Genomic DNA, 19,739 nt, shown 5'->3' with positions numbered 1-19,739 from the left:
AGTCACCATAGCTTTTTACCAAAATATAGACGTGTTTTATTTCATGATCACACACGTTATTTTGCTTTTAACTTCATAATAAACATTGAAACGTGACTCCTTCCACTCCATCGATCTTCTAACTTCAATCATTATTATTAGCTTCGGAATTAGAAACTCATCTCCATAATTTCCTCTCGTTACTTATTTCTACACGTAATATATTGGTTCAATCCAGCTATTAAAAATACTACCTCTAATATTAAATATAAAAGCTAATTAGAAAATTAAATTCAGTCTTAAATATAATATTTCAATCCATTTTGTCTCTTTTTTTTAAAATAATTGTAAAAGATTCTCACCAATAGGTGTTTCAATGGACATGGTTAAAGAGAATAATTCAGAGAGATCAATACATATTTGTGACAGGTCATTAAATCAATCAAGACAGTAGTGATCTGGTTTTTATATTAAAGACTGAAAATAGTAATTTTTTTTTCACACATGAACAATAATGTATAATGAAGATGAATATATTGAGAGAGAGGATAGAGGGAGGCTACATATGGATGGGTATGTACGACCTCCGGTCCTAATTATAAGAACCAGTTGATTAATTTGAGGAGATTAAGAAAGTAAGTTGAGTTAGTTATTTCTTTTAAATAGGTGTTGTTTTTTCTAAAATATCTTTACTAATCAAGTGTATTGACTAGAATTATTATTGTCAGAAAAGTTACTTTAAAAAAAAATATAAATATGAGAAACAAAGTGGATTGAGATCTTATATTTAGGATCAAAATAAAAATTAAATATAATATTATATTAAGTACCAGAGGTAGTATATCATAGTTTTGCAACGAAGCAATGATATGTGAATGATTCATGACGTATACATGAAGAGTGACCACCGTTCCACTGAACATGGCAAGCACAGCACGCAGCCACCGCTCCACATATCATAATTCATACTCCTAAGTCGTGATTGACCCATTTGATTTGCTCATGAACATATCATAATTCATCATGTATGTCAAAGTTATAATTTTTCTTAAATTATTCCTATTAATCAAATTTCACTGCAAATTATTAAAGGAAATTTTTTTAGAGAAACTCACATATTTTTCATAAATAACAAAATTAATTGATATCATTAATTTTTATAAATTAGTTTTTAGCGTCTACGTTTAGACCAGAGAAAGTAAATGACAAGTTTTATTACAAGAAATAATAACTTCTCATTTGTCATTGAGATTTTTTTTTTTTGTAATTGTTTTATAATTGAGACCTCATAACAATTTTCTATGTATATATAGTACTTGTCATGTAGATAGAATAAAAGGAAGAATAACAATATAATTAATTACGTGAATAAAGAATACATGACTTGTAATTGAAGATAAAAAAGAATAAAAACATTGCATGTCCCAATTTATGTATTAAAAATACGTTGCTTTTTAACCAAACGGAATAATATGAATAATTATATGAATGACAAATCATCGTAGACAAATAAATAATTTCACCTAAAAGTAGAGGAGTGAGAAGGGATTTTAAACCCTGTTGTCACTATGCCTCTGTACGTATAAATCATTGTCGCGACTCATCTTATCCCTGAGCTCCAACCCAGAAGCCTAGAGAAGGGGGTGCTCCCAAATCTTCCATATCTATACGTAGAGAGGGAGAGATCATTAGTTGGAAAAAGGAACAAAGAGATCAGTACGTAAGCAGAGAGAGAAATGTCAGGCTCATCAGCAGATGACAAAGAAACCAAAAGCTCTTCTTCTTCTTCATCATGGTGGCTTCTGTGCTGCAGAAATTGCATTTGCAGTTCAAGTTCTTCAGACAAGCAGGAAGGTGGCCACCAGAAGAAGAAGAAGAAGCAGCCTGGAGGATGGAGGGCCATGCCTTTTATTCTAGGTCCGTGATTAGTTATTGAAGTCTTTAATTAATTTCCTTTACAGATACGTGAGTGTTATACTGAAGAAGAAAAGTAGTGTTTTTATTTCACAGATCATATTAACACGTATGGTTCTTTATATTTTTGGGGAAGTGCAGGGAACGAGACGTTTGAGAGGTTGGCAGTGTTTGGGTTGTTTGCGAACTTTATGGTGTACTTGACGAGAGAGCTTCATATGGATCAAGTCTTTGCTTCCAACATTATGAACCTTTGGTTTGGCCTTACCAACTTTGCTCCTCTCCTCGGTGCCTTCATCTCCGACGCCTATGTTGGTCGCTTCAAGACTATTGCCTATGCTTCTGTTGCTTCTCTTCTGGTACACTCTCTCTCTCTCTCTCTCTCACACACACACACTCACCACATACCACACACAAATATGTGTGTACAGGTAAAAAGATGTGATTTTTTAATTTGTCTGAACTTCCCATCAATTTTAATTTTTTTTTCCATATAACAATCAATTTACATTTCAAATTAAAATTTTCTTATAATATTTTAGGCCAAATGATTTTGAATTTGATTTTTTCAAGGAAAATTTTTATAAGTAAATTACTCGATATGTGTATATATATTTAAAATTAAAAAATTATAGCTATAATAAAAAATAGAAATTATATAATTTAAGGAGAAAAGGATGTCGGTAATCCCCTCTCTAAAAGATGTTGCCTCTGTACAACTGGTCTGAGAAGCCCATTTAACTTTGTTCATTGTTTGTTACCTTGTGTTCGGATTCTCACCTTAATAATAATCTTCTGTGCAAAGGAAAAATTTTACTTTTTAGTCAATTTGCAATAAAATAGTGTTTGCACTGTTCTCTCCGCTGTGGCAAACTTGAGAAAATTACAGTGCCAAGGGAAGTGCCCTTTGCATCTATGAACATGATGTTTTCAGATAACATTATTGGCCAAGTAAACGGTGTTTTTTTTTCTTTTTTAAAAAAGACCATTTTTTTTGGTGAATAAAATTTTAGGAAAGGGGTTGGGCTCACCCACGATCTAAAGGCAGGGCAACTAACCCTTGACCCCAGCCCTACCCAGCACCGTAGCTTAAACTGAGACGGTATTTTCACCCGTTGTTTATAGGCTAAAGTCTTGGCTTCGAAGATGCCTTCCCTAATGCCGCGACGTGCTCCAGGGTCGAACCCGCTCTCTTAGTGAGCGTGTCCAACCCCTTCACCCGCTGAACCAACGGACGAGGGGTTCAAAAAGACTATTTAACAGCACACTTTGTTGTGGACTGTGAGAAAAGAAGGGTATAATATAAGTAACCTCAATTCAAATTCAAAAATTTTAAGTAAGAAATAAAGTCATAATTGTAAGGGTGAAAAAATGGACAAATTGCAAGTTTCAATATTATAAGAAGATATTTGAATTGTACCCAATATGAGGACAAATTCTCCAGAAATCTATGACATGAATTTCAATTTCACGTGTTCAAGCTACAGTCACGTCACTCCAAAAAATTGCAACCACTCTCTCCTTTGGATTTTTCTTCCATTTTTTTTCTTCATCAGATTTTCCCCCTCTAATTGAAAAATTTGCTAAACAGGGGATGATTATAGTGACTCTAACAGCTTGGTCACCCAACCTGCATCCTCCACCTTGCACTCCTGAGCAACTAGCACAGAACCAGTGTGTGAAAGCTAACAGTACTCATCTTGGTGTTCTGATCCTGGGACTTTGTTTCTTAACCATAGGCTCTGCTGGTATAAGACCTTGCAGTATCCCTTTTGGTGTCGATCAATTTGACCCCACTACTGATGCAGGCAAGAAAGGGATCACTAGCTTCTTCAACTGGTACTACACTACATTCACTGTGGTTTTGCTCATAACCCAGACGGTGGTGGTCTATATTCAAGACTCTGTTAGCTGGAAGATAGGGTTTGGGATACCAACTGTGTGTATGTTCCTCTCAATCATCATGTTCCTCGCTGGGAGGAGGATCTATGTGCATGTTAAACCAGAAGGGAGTATTTTCTCTGGCATTGCTGAGGTCCTAGTTGCTGCTTACAGAAAGCGACATGTGGAGCTTCCAAGTGATGACAAAGTCGATGGGGTTTTCTATGATCCGCCTTTACAGGAAGGTTCCAGCTCTTTGTCAAAACTCCCTTTGACTGATCAATTCAGGTTAGACATCTCTATCATGGACAATTTCTTATTCTATTAGAATTGGGTGTCAAACAGATCAGCAAGAAATCTGATTACGTAGGCCTTACTTTACTGAACAATAATTAGAGTAAGCGCCCAAGAACATTAAATTATTAGAGAGAACTAAGCTAGGAGACTAAAATAACATATATTCTTATACCTTCAGTTATTTTCTTGAAGAAAAGGACTGATGAATAGGAAGCTAGATAGGTCTCAAATCATGATGTTGTAATGACTCACTGGGGTTCTTTATTTATTTATTGTTTTGTTGGATAGGAGCTTAAATAAAGCCTGTCTGATCATGGAGGGTGAGCTGAACCCAGATGGGACCAGAGTGAACCAGTGGAGGCTTACCAGCATGCAGCAAGTAGAAGAAGTGAAATGCCTAGCGAGGACTTTCCCAATCTGGGCTGCTGGGATCCTCAGCTTGACTTCAATGGCACAACAAGGAACATTCACGGTATCACAAGCCTTAAAAATGAACAGACGCCTCGGATCTAAGTTCCAAATCCCGGCAGGTTCAGTTGGGGTCATCTCATTCCTCACCATAGGCCTTTGGGTCCCTTTCTATGATAGGTTCGTCGTACCTTCACTTAGGAAAATCACCAAACACGAAGGGGGCATAACTCTGCTTCAAAGAATCGGAATCGGCATGGTCTTCTCTATCCTCTCCATGATCGTCGCCGGTATGGTCGAGAAAGTGAGAAGGGACTCGGCCAATTCCAATCCAAATCCACTAGGAATCGCCCCCATGTCGGTGATGTGGCTAGCACCACAACTGATTCTGATGGGTATGTGTGAAGCGTTCAATATAATCGGACAAATAGAGTTCTTTAACAGACAATTTCCTGAGCACATGAGGAGCATTGCTAATTCCTTGTTCTCTTGCTCGTTTGCTGGAGCTAGCTACGTGAGCACGATTCTGGTGACCGCAGTTCATCGCACCACAGGAACGCAGACGCATCCAGATTGGCTCACGAATGACATCAATGATGGTAGATTGGACTATTTCTACTACCTTATTGCTGTGATTGCGGCTCTGAACATGGTTTATTTTCTCCTGGTTGCTCGGCAATATCGTTACAAGACAACTGATGTAGATTTTCCTCCCGATGTTGAGCTAGCTTCGCACAAAGGCTAGTGAAAATCTGGATCGCTGTTAATGGTATTAAGATTATGCGTGTATGACAAAATACTGTATTAAATAAATTTAAAGTGATTGCAGTCAGCTATGCGGTCAGAGCAATTCAATTTTGTGGGTCATGCGCAAATTACGAAATAGAAATGCGTAGAATCATCAATATATTTTTTAATACTGTTCCACTCAAGCCACAGTTTAAATGGCTTAGTTTTTGGCTTTAGACTCATTTTACTGTTAAGGGATTTTTGGCTTAATGATAATCTATCGGGCTCTGTGTCATATGGTTCATATAAATGACTGCCTGCAAAGATTATATTTTGAATTTCAAATCCCCCTCATTTCTTATATTTTGAAATTTGAATCTTCCCCATTTACAGATATTGTCAACAATGCCTTGTCCTTTCTATTTCTCCGGCATCACACATGCTCTCTCTCTCTCTTATGGCTCACTTCTCAACCCCTCCCAATCCTCTTTCTCAGCCTCCAACCATTAATTTCTTTTTCAAACCCCCTCACTCAGATTTTCTTTATCGGTCTCTTCTTCTTTAGTTTACATCTTCACTAATGAGGAGCTAAACACTGAAGATGGTGGGGAGATCTGGCAACCATGACAACAGGGGAGAGGCACTGATGAGAATGGTGATGACGCTGGGGAAGCAGAGATCAGGAGATCATGGCTATAGGAAGGTGAGTGACAAAAGTGAGGGCTACACATTGGTCCTTGCCCATTTGCCCTCTCTATTCCATCGCATTCTTCTTTTTCATTTCTCAGTGAGGACGGTAGGGAGATCTAGCAGCCTTGGCGACGATGGACAAGCCATGATCACGATGGCCATGACAGTTGGGAGGTAGAGATGAGAGGGATCGGCGGTGATTCTTTTCAGGCGAGGATGCGACAGTGGAGAGAAACCGCTGAGGATATGATGGATAAAGTCAGCTAGCGGTGCTTTTGTCTTCTTTCTTTGATAATTATTTTTCCTCTTCTTCTTACATCATGTCATTGACCTTCATACCTACTGCACTTTGCCTTCAAGTTCGTTTGAAAAAGGATGGTGGATGTTTCCACTTCATGACATCCCCCCTTCTTTTTCACGAGTATAGAGATTAAAGAGGGCAACGAGTCTATGAGATAATAGCGATTGTACATTTATATTGTAATCCTCTATCCCCATTTTATTTTTCCTCATTTCAGTAATATTTCAGCTATTGTTTGTTCTCACGCTGCCAAAATTTCATCTTTTTTCCAACCAGATTCAGTGTTGTGGCTGCTAACTCACTCTAGGTTCTCCATCCTTGAACACGTTATTAGAAGGATCAAGGGACATAGTAGAGAGAGGGAGATGTATGAAATGTTTGCAGGTGAAGAAGGATCACTATCAAAGAAAGGAAGACAAAATGCTTCTACGCCATGTCAACAATTATGGTCCCACAGACTAGACCTTCATTCGATCCAAGGGCCTTCTTCAATGGACGTGCAAGTGTTGTTATCTTTTCCAAGTCAAGAAGTTTCGTCCAAACCTCAAGAAGTATTTCTCATTCCTCTTCCCTATTTACCTGTTTTTGTTGATTTGGCATTTGAAACAATATACCAAAATTAATTGATGGAGTTTTTCTACATTCTCTGTCCAATTGTAAGGATCTATGCAAAAGGCGAAATTAATTCCCATAGGTGAAAGAAAGACAGAGCACGTAATTTTCCAGAAAAGATGAAATTGAATAACGTGTGTGTGGGGGGACCTTTTAAACATGTTTCTCTTCCACCCTAAAGGGGCATCCTGTTGCAAATGAAAATTAAAAAGTCAAATGTAAACCTTGTCCTTTATACGTTGTGCTATCGAAGTCCGACTATTAATTTCATCTATATCTGTAGAATATTTTTGATACTATTAATTGACCATGTATAGGTCTGCAGAACTTCCCAAGCCAAGAAATGCAAAGGATGCTTCAAAGTCTTTTATTATTTAACATTTGAATGTTTTTTGACTTTTTATGATGCTCAACATAATGTGGTTTGAAATGCTGATTCACATTTAAGATTTAGCGTGATGGTTCATGGAACAAGATGGGATAGGATGTCAAGTAGTAAAAAGGTTCATGGGGATGGATTTTTCAATCAGTTGACATACGACACAGTGGAAGATGTTAGATGTTGTGCAGATTTTTGGACGCGTACTCTGACCTTTGCTTAGAATGTATAATGTGGACCGTGGTGGTTTATCCTATGAACAATTAAATTCTAAACTAATGACTTGCAAGTACTACAGAGCTTCGTATGTAGATAACTTTTGGTAATGCAAAATTGTCCGGCAAAAGTGCGGTGCTTTTGCCTCTAATGAAACCGGTCAAAATTTCTGAAAAAGTTAACTTGACAAGGAAAAGCTATTCATCCTTGATCACAAGGAAAAGTCCAAGAGCTGCAAGTCAAAAGTTTAAAATTACATATGACAAGAGAGTTATTGACTTAACGTTTATTCCCTTAATTCCACTCAATTGCCGGATCAATTTGAAAGTGCGAAACATATCTGTGCTATAAAATATAGACAATGAAAAGATCATTTGCCAAGACATCCCATTATGGCATACAATTATAAGTAAAGCTGATGATTACTTCAGATATGGAAATGAGCTGTTAACTCCTTGCTGCTATGGCCAAGGAGTACTGTGAGAGTATTAATTTGCTCCCTTGATTTGGACACTAACAATGACAATGTTTATGCGCCAAATTTAATGAGTGATATTTTTTCAAAGCTACAACTCACTAATGAGACAATCTATTTCTTTGTTACTAAGACTTTTTTAAGACTATACAACTCGCCAGGGAAAGCTCTGCGACAATGACTTCGAGTAACTCGCTAACATGGCAACATGTATGGTTGCATATACATGAACGTAATTATATGTGATCACATAACATTGTTATTTTTAGTATAATAACAAACCATAATCAGATGCAGGATTTCTGCGCATAAAAAAAAACTTCCATTAACAATAACAATGTTTATGTTCATAAAACTTTAGCGTTTTCATGTTTAACAACAAACATAGAATATATTATTAGTAGTACAAGATTTTCATCTAAAAAAATAGAAGTTAAGATCATGTTGGTTGTTTGTACTTTGTTGTTTGTAAGCATCTGGTCCTTCGGCTATATTATAGCTATTGGCGTTGAAGAAATAAAAGATTAACAGTGACAGTTGCGTAAGAGAAAAGCTGCATGGGTTGATTTTACAGTTAAAAATCACAAGACCATACTTAAAGCTAATGCTGCCATGTCAATTTAAGGACCCTCAACAACTTATTACTAAATAGATAAAAGGATGCTTAGTTATGAAAACACTATGTTGTCCAATGCTTATAGGCAAATGCAAAGACAAAAGAATGCTTAGCTGCCGGGAGTCATGCAATCACGAAATCATTTTTTATGTGGCTGTTTGGCATCAATTATTTTGGGCTTATAAGTAGCTTGTCCTTGTAAGCACTATAAGCCCGATTAACACAATGATGCTGTATGGATGGGCTTTTCTGCAATCGAGTTTTTGTATGAAAAGTTACAATAAACTATAAGCTAAAATTAACCACTTATGACTTATAACTTATGACTTAAAGCTTTTAAAACATGAAGAGAGAAAAAGTTAAGAAATTTATTATCTCCTTTGTTTCTTATTATAAGCTTCAAATAACTAATTTGTAGATAACAAAAAATCAGTTAAAATTAGTTAAAAGTAATAAATAAGTTAGAAATATACTTTTATTTTTTTCATGTTTCACTTTATACTTAAAATATCTTTTATGATTTTTCTAAAGTTTTAAAATTTAATTCACTCATTAAATTTGACTTCTTCATATTAAATTATTTTAATTTCATTGTATTATGTGAAATCATTTTTTTAATCATGTTTCATTATTTATTAAAACTAATACCCATTTTAGTCATTTTACAACCAAACTTCTTTTTACTCAACCATAATCCAAACAACTTTTTATCAATCTCACTTTTACAAACTAGCTTTTCTGAATTTCAATCCAAACACAATTCAACTTATCCAATTTAGCTTTTACCATTGTGTTTATTTTGGAGCATGAAGTCCTTTTCTGAAGCGTAATCTGTGTGTTTGCCTATTGCTCTTGCTTCATACCTCACATGTTTTGAGCATAAATCATTTTTTAGTTAATATAATTTTTAGTCTCTCAAATTTGTCCTTATTTTGGTTTTAGTCCTTCAAGTTTTAAATCATAAGTTTTGATCTCTCAAGGGGCAAAATGATCCAAATTTTTATTAAATTATAAGGACAAATATTTTAAATAAAAAAACTTGAAAAACCAAAACGTATAGTTTGAAACTTAAATAACCAAAACCAAAATGATGATAAATTTGAAGAACCAAAGTTTGTATTAACCCATCATTTTTTTTTATATGTTTTGGGGTTCAAAAGCTCACACATTATAAAAAAAAAAAACAATATCGTTAATATTGCTTTTATGTATACACTTCAGGCGAGCATTGAAGGCGTTCATTTCTTCGTGCAGATCTAAAACGACATGCGTTGGCAAATACCCACACACAGAGATATATATAAATATATATATATATACTCCTCTGATCCTTATTATAAGACCCAATTTGACTTTTTATTTTGTCCTAATTATAAGACCCAATCCATTTTGTCTCTTATATTTATGCATTTTTTTTCAAGATAATCCTTCTAATAATGATAGTTTTAGCCAATATACTTAATTAGTAAAGATATTTTAGGAATGACAACACTTATTTATTATAAATAACCAATTTAACTTACTTCCTTAATCTCCTCAAATAAGTCAATTGGGTCTTATAATTAGGACCAGAGGAGTATAATGTTGTGAAATTTGAAACATCGTAATAAAACTACGATATCTAAACCATCTATTTTCAAATTTTGATAAGCAAGGAATCTATGAATATCAGAAGGGGGGAAAAGAAGGAAAGGGGGAAGGCTCATTTTTCTAGTTTATTTTTAAATAATAAATATTTTATTTTAAAGAAAAATTTGTCTTCTTAAAGACGAAGCCCACCACGGTACTTAAGGATCGGCCCAAAGTTGGAGACAAGCTTTTGAGTTAACCTATGGGCTTGTATCGCCCAAACATATATTCATGGGCTTGAAAATACTCTCCCATGGCATAGCCCAAATTTTGAAAGACCCGAGAGGAGAAAGAGACTTAATATTGGCTTCATTTAAATTAGGGCTGTTCACGGGACGAATCGAGACCGGGATAGGCCTGTACCGGTTCCGTCCTAATAAACAGTAACGGGACAGAAAAATTGTCCCACGTCTCGTCCCGTCAAGTCTCGGTGTTGTCCTAGTCCCAGTTGAGACAGGATGGGATCGGGACATTCCGATATATTGTTTTTTAATGTTTTTTGAGTTGTTGGGCTTGTTATAACAAAATCTTTCTTTTTCTTATTGTAGGTTTTAGGCTTAGGCCTTGTAAAAATATCTTTTTATTTTATTTTTTTATTTCTTTGGGCACCCTTAAGCAAAAGACCAAAATATTATATAAAATAATCATTAAAAGCTCTAAACAAAAGTTGTTAATGACTAGCAGAAGGGGCTACCAACAGGGGTTGGGTCTAGCAGAAGGGGCTAATCCCTCACAACGTGACGAACCAAGATTCGAATACCCGTTAAGAGAGGTGCCCATGTTTAGTGCTCGACAGTACCTCAAATAGGATTGCTTCCAATAGGAGGAGACCTATGTTTTAGCAAAAAAAAATTAAATTAGGGCTATTCACGAGACGAATCTAAACCAGGACAAGCCCGTCTCAGTTCTGTCCTGATAAATAGTAACAGGATAAAAAATTGTCCCGCATCCTGTCCCATCCAGGTCTCGGTCAGGACGGGATGTCTCGATATAATTTTTTTTAAAATTTGTTTTTGAGTTATTGGGCCTGTCACAATAAAATCTGATTCCCCCCCTAATTGTAGGTTTTGGGCTTAGACTTTGTAAAAATATCTTTTTATTTTCTTTTTTTTTTAATTTTTTTGGGTAACCTTAGACAAAAGCCTAAAATATTATATATAATAGTAATTAAAAGCTCTAAACAAAAGCTTTTTACACAATAAAAGCTTGCTGAAAATTCTAATCATCAATAGTTTTAAATCATCAACAAATATAAAAGCTCTCAATAAATAGATTCATAGTTCCATGCAATAGTCTCAAATCTTAAAAAAAAAGATATTATATAAATATGATAAAAAATAAAAGGGACTGAGATGGGATGACCCTGTTTTATGGTTTTATGTCCTGTCTCATCTCAATCTTTTTTTGTCCTGTTTCAAAAAATTTCAGGACGGTTTGTCTCGCGTCTCGTCCCAATAAGATTGGGACCTGGATGAACCAATTGGGACGGGCCGGTTTTGAATACTCATAATTTAAATACTGGTTTAATTCATGAACAAATAGAATAAAAATCTTATCCCGGTCATTTTAAGAAGACTTTTACTAGGATATTACTATCCAATGGCCAGCTAGTCAAGTTGGAAGATTATAGTCCATTCACACAGCCCATCTGTTTTCACATGATTTAAAAGCGACCATATGACATTGACTATTGACTAAAACAAATTGGATGAAGCCAAGTTTTTCAAGTTCAAAAAGAAAGAGGAGCACGTTGTTTCTTTTTGGTTTTATTTCTAATTTATGGGAGATAAATATTGAAAAAATTGCTCAAAATCCCCCATTGAAATATTTATTGCCCAGAGGCACCAAAAATTTATTTAAAGACCATATGCAACTCTATTTCAAGTCTTCAACTATAGACAATACTACATCCGGTCTTAGATATAAAAACTAATTGACTAATTTGAATAGATTAAAAAAAAAGTTAAGTTAGTTATTTGTAATAAATAGGTGTTATCTTTCCTAAAATATCTTTGCTAATTAAGTATATTGATTAAACTACTATTATTAGAAGGATTATCTTAGAAAAAATATATAAATATAAAAGACAAATTGGATTGGAGTCTTATATTTAGGATCAAAATAAAAATCTAACGAGATTTTATATTAAGGATCGGAGGTAGTATATCTTTAATTATGCACAAGCTGCACATAATCAAAGAAATGTTGCGTCCAATGAAGATGTGGTTGGGAGGTTTTGGAAGGAAGTGAGAGGGAGGAGATGAGAAACTGTGTTTGGTTTGAAAAAATGAAGGGGAGGGGAGGGAAAAAATTGTCTTTTAATGCTTCCCTCTTATCCTTCTGCTCCTTTCAAATTTGAGATTTTTTGAAAGAGAGAAAAATATTATGTCTTTTTGATAAAATTATTCATATTAGTTTTTAAATATTTCAAATTTATTCTTTTCCGTAATTTTTTTAAAAAATCTTACAGCCACTGTTCTTTTTAAATTCCAAATTTATCCTTTTTAGTAAAAACTATTTTAAATGATGCTCCTCCGGTCCTAAATATAAGATCCATTTTGTAGTGTAAATGACCCATTTTGTAGTGTAATTTACACTACAAAATGGGTCTTATTTTTAGGACAGGAAAAGCATTTGATAATGATGATATAATATTTTTTTTGTCATGATTGTACCATTTTTTTCAATATAATACAACAAGTATATTTTTTATGATATGTATATTTGATAATAATAATATAATATTTTTTTATGATATGTATATATTTTATAGATATGAAATTTTATATATGTGATATAACTTTTTTTATATTTATAAATTAGAAAATAATAATTTTGATATAAATATAAAAATAAATAATAAAAACAAAAACATATTCATTAATTTATAATTAGTTCTCCTCCCTTCTCCTCATGAATTAAACAAAAACTCTTTCCTCCCTTACTTTCTTCTTTGGCCAAACAATACTCGTAACCTCTTCTCACCTCCATTCATTTTGGCTCCCCTCCTCTCCCTTCCATTAAACCAAACAAAGCCTTATAATCCTTTTAATAAGGAAAAGAAAGCTTTCCAAATTCGCACAGCACTAAATATATGTTGCATATGGCTCAATAAAAAATGGTTATAGTCTCTGAATTCAAATTCTTTTAAGGGCAAAAAATCAAACAAGAATTTTTGGACAATTTTTCGGAAAATATTCATGCTTGCTTTTCTAGAAAAGCTTGGAACGCAGAGACAACAAATTTATGAGGCCAGGGATATGACAATGAATGGGAAATGAGTGACATGGCCAGCATTTACTCACATTAAAATATAAGTGGGACAATGTCTATCCAAAGGAAGCATGCATGATCATTCGAGGATATAAAGTTGATAATAATCAATGTCCTTGCCCATAAGTGATGTGTCACATTAATCATTGTGTGAACATTAATTAAAGTAAATACAGAATTAATGACAGCTCAAGTCAAGGGATCGTCCCCTTTGATACGAAATCGTCTAATTTACATTTGGAGGTCATTTTCATCTTTAAATTAATTTTGTCTTAATTGTATTGATATAGCAACTTGGATTACTGAACCACAACATTAAAACCCCATTGATAGATACTTTTCTGTTCCTGTTTATAAATTACTCAGCATATTTCACATAGATTAAAAAAAATTTTAAACTTTATTAACTCTTATTTAAAATTTAATAACTTTTCAACTTTATTCCTATTTAATATATATTATACCTTATGTAAACAAAATCAACACAATGATGAATGAGGAGTAAAGTTGTATATCTATACAAAAAATTTCTCTCAGTGAACTATAAACATGACCAAAAAAATATCTTTTCTTTTTGTCATATAAATAGGGCCAGATAAGTAACTTATTTATATGTGCACTAAGTCATGAATCTTATTCTCCTGTAAACTCCTAGGATCCAATCATCCAATTCATTTAAATTTGGAGAATGGTAGTTAAGTAATTAAATGTATCCCAAAATGATAAAATTTTTCTATTTTATCCTTCCAGAATGTGATTGGAAAGTAGTAAAGTAGTTTTTGTTAAATATATTTTTATTATCTCTCATCATGCTCTTGTATTCAAAACCCTCTCTTCTAATTAATAGGGACAAAATTAAAAAAATGTCATTAATTATCCTGATAACTTTTTTATATTTTGGACCGCAATTTCTTTCCAAAAGACTTCATGTATTATGGATTAGTTTGAAATTTTATTGATTAGAAAGATACCAATCTTAATGATGATTTTTTTAGTGTATGAAATTCTGTAAATTACCGGTATTCTTGGTAAAAGGGAAAAAAGTCAAAAATCTCTTTTCTAATTAATAGGGACAAAATTAAAAAATGTCATTAATTATCCTGATAACTTTTTATATTTGGACCTCAATTTCTTTCTAAAAGACTTCATGTATTATGGATTAGTTTGAAATTTTATTGATGACAAGGATACCAATTTTAGTGATGATATTTTCAGTGTATCAAATTCTGTAAATTACCGGTATTCTTGGTAAAAGGGAAAAAAGTCAAAATTAGATATAGTTGTAATCCAAAACTAAACTTGTGTCCAGTGTTAAATCAGCCAGCATTATCTTCACGAGTAACTAATCAACAATTTTAAAATTGATGTATGATACATGAGGGCGCAAATTATGAAATCAAATGGGCCAAATTGTGATACGATGATGATGTGTGAACAGAATATGTTGGGGTGGAAAAAGCAAATTAAAATTGGATTCAAAATTCACATAATGCCACGAGAAATGAAAGGATTTTAATTTTACATCCACTAGCTTTCTTTGTTTGATACTTACATCTCTATCTTTTTGTGGCTTCCCTTCGCTTTCTCCATTAATGAATATTGCTATTTAATTTGCTCCTGTTTCACTGAAAAGCCAGAGAGCCAGCCGCCATCCTTATCACTATCAATGACCAACGCGTTTGATTGTCCTCTATTTTTCTAATTATTCTTTGAAAATTTTAGTTTTATTTATTAAATTGATTTTTTTAATTAATGCTTTAAATAATATGTTGCGTAAAAGATCGCATATTAATGATAAATTATTTTGTTCAAGAATTAATTGAAAACGTTTCAGACAATAAGTCAATTTCTTTTTAGCTAAGTGCACTTAATCTTATAGCTAGCATCACCTTATCAAAAGTATATATTTCTTTGAGATTTAGGTAAAAGGCTTTAACGTAACAGATATGCCTAAGACTGATCTAGAGAGGGTGTTGATTCTTTGTCCTAACTAGGTAATGAGACAAATAAAGCAAGATATTAGGAATTAATTAATTAAGCCTCTTTTTTAATCAAACAATAAAAATAGGATAACCATATAATGGCAACAAATCATAAAGAGTCGTCACAAGAAGTTAAATTAAGGATGACTGACTAACTAGAATTAGTCCAGTTGGTACGAAGTCGACTTATAATCCATAAGGTTGTGAGTTCGAATCCCACTATCGATGTAAGGATATTGTTAGCGGGTAATCTGTAAATATCTCTGTAAGCGTTCTTTGAGTCTGGAGGCATGTCCTGGCCTTGGTGAGTCCTGAGACCCGGCTCACCTAAATTTTTTTCTACCAAAAAAAATCAAGGATGACTGGGGGCTTGGGGTAGCTATGAATGAATAGATTCAAAATATTTTAATGGTAAGGCTAAGAGAGGTGGATATAATCCATTTGGTAACAAATAATTATCAAAATATAGTAATTAATTAATTAATTAAGTATCTGTAGATTAGAGTTAATGATACGCGGTCCTTGCGCCTTGAATTCAGTCACCCACGCCAATGAGTTGGATCCCTCAAACATATCACTCTGATTATCATTATAAATTATTTGTAACTCATATCATTAAATTGATAAAAAAATTCAATTTATTCTTGTCAAAATTTTTGCATTTACAAATCATTTTCACTCCTCTCTCTCTCTCTCTTCTTTTTCCAGCAATAGTTAAATATAAATAAAATTTTAAAAAAAATTTCGGCTAGGATCAGAGCAGTGGCGCGGATGAGCATTAATTACATATGACCCGTGCTTTGAATTTATGCGAGTTCCACAATGCGGAAGGGGAAAATGTTGGAAAAGTCCTCACAACCAATAACCAATTCCCACTTGCGAAAATGAATATACGACCCATTATGAACCAAATTCATCATCTCCACAATCATTGACCAGAAACAAAATTCTCTTCCGCTACTCAATATAAGACTTAATTATTAAGTTAATTTTGATCCTAAATATAAGACATATTTCTTGTATTTATCAATTTTTCTTAAATTATTTCTATGGATATTTCCTCAACCATAATCAAGTAAGTGAGGAAAGAAGGATATTAAAAAAGATAATTATAGTGTTTTTTAAAAAAAACATGTCACATGTCTTATAATTAACTAACTTATCTAACTTTCTTAATTTAATCAAATTAGTTAAATATGTTTTATATTAAGAATCAGATGAGTAATTTACCGTCAAGTAATAGAATTTTAAAACAGATTTTTAGTTTGTTCACCTTTTTGCATCAATTGTGTTTGCGGATCAGCTTCAAAATATAATTAGCCAAAAATTAAACAGCAAGCTTCGTGTCAATTACTGTGTTAATTACGACTCCTAGCAAATATCCCCCTTAACTTTCATTGTTGGATTGAAAATCTGACCAAGCCCAACGAAAACTTGCTGAATTTATGATTTTTTTTTTTGGGGGGCCAAAGGTGAATTTATGATGAAATCCACGTAAAAAGAAAGCTGTTTCATGCATTTCAGTATTATTGTAATTCAATCTCCTGGCAGAAAAAGACAATAAACTGAATGTATTATTAAAATATATAGTTGCACAGAGTGATGTCCCGATTCCCCGATGTGATAACTCTCAAAATAGTGGCAGTTAGTCAAACTTAATCATGAAGGTGGTGGGGGTTCTGATGGCCAATTCAAACATAGCATGAAATTATAAAAGAGAGCCAGTTTCAGAAATTAAGGCGCTTTTTATCAATAAAAAATTGTAAAAACATATATAACAGGGCGGATTTAACTTTTATACGATATACCAATGATTATTTATTATTAATATGCTTTAGTAGAGAGATGATCATTTGGTAGGTCTGGTCAAGAGTTTTACGCACACAAGTTGATCAGGCTGGATTTTTTTTAAAATCTGTGTTAAGCTTAAAACAGCATCATTTTGAATTAAAAATAGTAGTAGATCGTCAGATTTGTAGTTTGGTAACTCTATTTTGTTGAATTATATATGATTTATACATGAACATTCCATTTATTTGTAGATTTTTTTTATTAATACCTTGTATTTAAATATCACTCTCTTCATAATTATATATAAATATTTTTATACCTTGTAATTAAATTATATTATTTTGATTATGATTAGTTTAATTAATTAATACCAATTTTATCATGTAGCCAGGTTGGAACACTAATTTTTAATTTGATTATGATTAGTTTAATTAATTAATACCAATTTTATCATGTAGCCAGGTTGGAACACTAATTTTTAAACTACTGTCATGATCGATTTAATGACCCGTCCAATAAATTTATTCTTTAGAGATGACTGAGAGGATTGAAGAGGAAGTGGCTTAACTGTTAATGATGTAGAAATGATGAATGAAGTAATTGGTGGAATATGAATGGACAAATGTTTGGAAATACGTTTGGAGCTGAAGTCACCATAGCTTTTTACCAAAACATAGATGTGTTTTATTTCATGATCAACTTGTAACTTTATAATAAACATTGAAACGTAACTCCTTCTACTCCATCGATCTTCGAAGTTCAATTATTATTAGCTTCGGAATTAGAAACTCATCTCCATACTTTCCTCTTGTTACTTATTTCTACACGTAATATATTGGTTCAATCCAGCTATTAAAAATACTACCTCTAATATTAAATATAAGAGCTAATTAGAAAATTAGATTCGGTCCTAAATATAATATTTCAGTCCATTTTGTCTCTCTTTTTTTTTAAAAAAAATTGTAAGAGATTCTTACCAATAGGTGTTTCAATGGACATGATTAAAGAGAATAATTCAGATAGATCAACACACAGTTGTAACGAGTCATTAAATCAATCAGGCCAGTAGTAATCTGGCTTTTATATTAAAGATTGAAAATAGTAATATTTTTTTTGCACATGAACAATAATGTATAATGAAGATGAATATATTGAGAGAGAGGATAGAGGGAGGCTACATATGGATGGATATGCAATACCTCTGGTTCTAATTATAAAAACCAGTTGACTAATTTGAAGAGATTAAGAAAATAAGTTGAGTTAGTTATTTGTCTTAAATAGATGTTGTTTTTCTTAAAATATCCTTACTAATCAAGTGTATTGACTAGAACTATTATTATTAGAAAAGTTATTTTAAAAAAAATATAAATATGAGAAACAAAATAGATTGAGATCTTATATTTAAGATCAAAATAAAAATTAAATATGATCTTATATTAACAACAGAGGTAGGATATCATAGTTTTGCAACGAAGCAATGATATGTGAATGATTCATGACGTATACATGAAGAGTGACCACCGTTCCACTGAACATCGGAAGCACAGCACGCAACCACTGCTCTGTATATCAATGTATTTTCTCATCCCACCCTCTCCTCCACACATGCATCTCTCAAATCTCATCCTCCTAATAAGTCGTCTTTGACCCATTTGATTTGCTCACGAACATACTCTTTTGATCTTTAATATAAGATATATTTAACTAGTTTGATTTTAGATTAAGGAAGTTAGATAAATTGGTTAATTATAAGAAATGTGATGCGTTTTTCTTAAAACATCATAATCATCTTTCTTAACACCCCATCTCCTTCTTCTACTTGATTATAGTTGAGAGAGTATACATATGGGTAATTTAGAAAAAATTGATAAATATAAGAAATGGGTCTTATATTTAGGACTAAAACCAACTCAATAATTAGGTCTTATATCAAAGACAGGAGGAATATCATAATTCATTTTGTATGTCAAAGTTATTATTTTTCTTAAATTATTCCTATTAATTAAATTTCACTGCAAATGATTAAAGGAAGTTTTTTTAGAGAAACCCACATATTTTTCTCAAATAATAAAATTAACTAATATCCTTAATTTTTATAAATTAGTTATTTAGCGTCTACGTTTAGACCAGAGAAAGTATCTTTTTTCTTTAATGAAGAGTTTTATTGTAAGACATAATAACTTTTCATTTGTCATTGAATTTTTTTTTTTGTAATTGTTTTTGTAATTGAGACCTCATAACATTTTTCTGTGTGTATATAGTACTTGTCATGTAGATAGAATAAAATGAAGAATAGCAATATAATTAATTACGTGAATAAAAAATACATGACTTTTAATTGAAGATAAAAAAGAATAAAAACATTACATGTCTCAATTTATGCTTTAAAAATACCTTGTTGTTTAACCAAACGGAATAATATTAATAATTATATGAATGACAAACCATCATAGATAAATAAATAATTTTACCTAAAAGTAGAGGACTGAAAAGGGATTTTAAAGCCTGTTGTCTCTATGCCTGTGTACCTATAAATCAGCGTCGCGACTCATCCTATCGCCGAGCTC

At 32.7% G+C, this 19,739-nt stretch overlaps 1 protein-coding gene across 1 annotated transcript; it reads left to right on the top strand.

The window, feature by feature from the left end:
* Nucleotides 1-1,655: 1,655 nt before the first annotated feature.
* On the top strand, nt 1,656-5,380 carry LOC114749308 (protein NRT1/ PTR FAMILY 2.13-like). Its single transcript, XM_028937804.1, has 4 exons — nt 1,656-1,896; nt 2,035-2,252; nt 3,485-4,062; nt 4,360-5,380. Exons 1-4 carry the CDS (start codon nt 1,716-1,718, stop codon nt 5,222-5,224), a joined length of 1,842 nt encoding a protein of 613 aa, XP_028793637.1. The 5' UTR covers nt 1,656-1,715; the 3' UTR covers nt 5,225-5,380.
* The last annotated feature ends 14,359 nt before the right edge of the window (nt 5,381-19,739 follow it).

The sequence above is a fragment of the Neltuma alba genome, unplaced genomic scaffold, assembly GCF_004799145.2.
Source record: "Neltuma alba isolate B1F8T4 unplaced genomic scaffold, ASM479914v2 tig00006013_pilon, whole genome shotgun sequence".
NCBI classification, from domain to species: domain Eukaryota; kingdom Viridiplantae; phylum Streptophyta; class Magnoliopsida; order Fabales; family Fabaceae; genus Neltuma; species Neltuma alba.
This window is presented reverse-complemented; position numbering and strand designations above follow the sequence as displayed.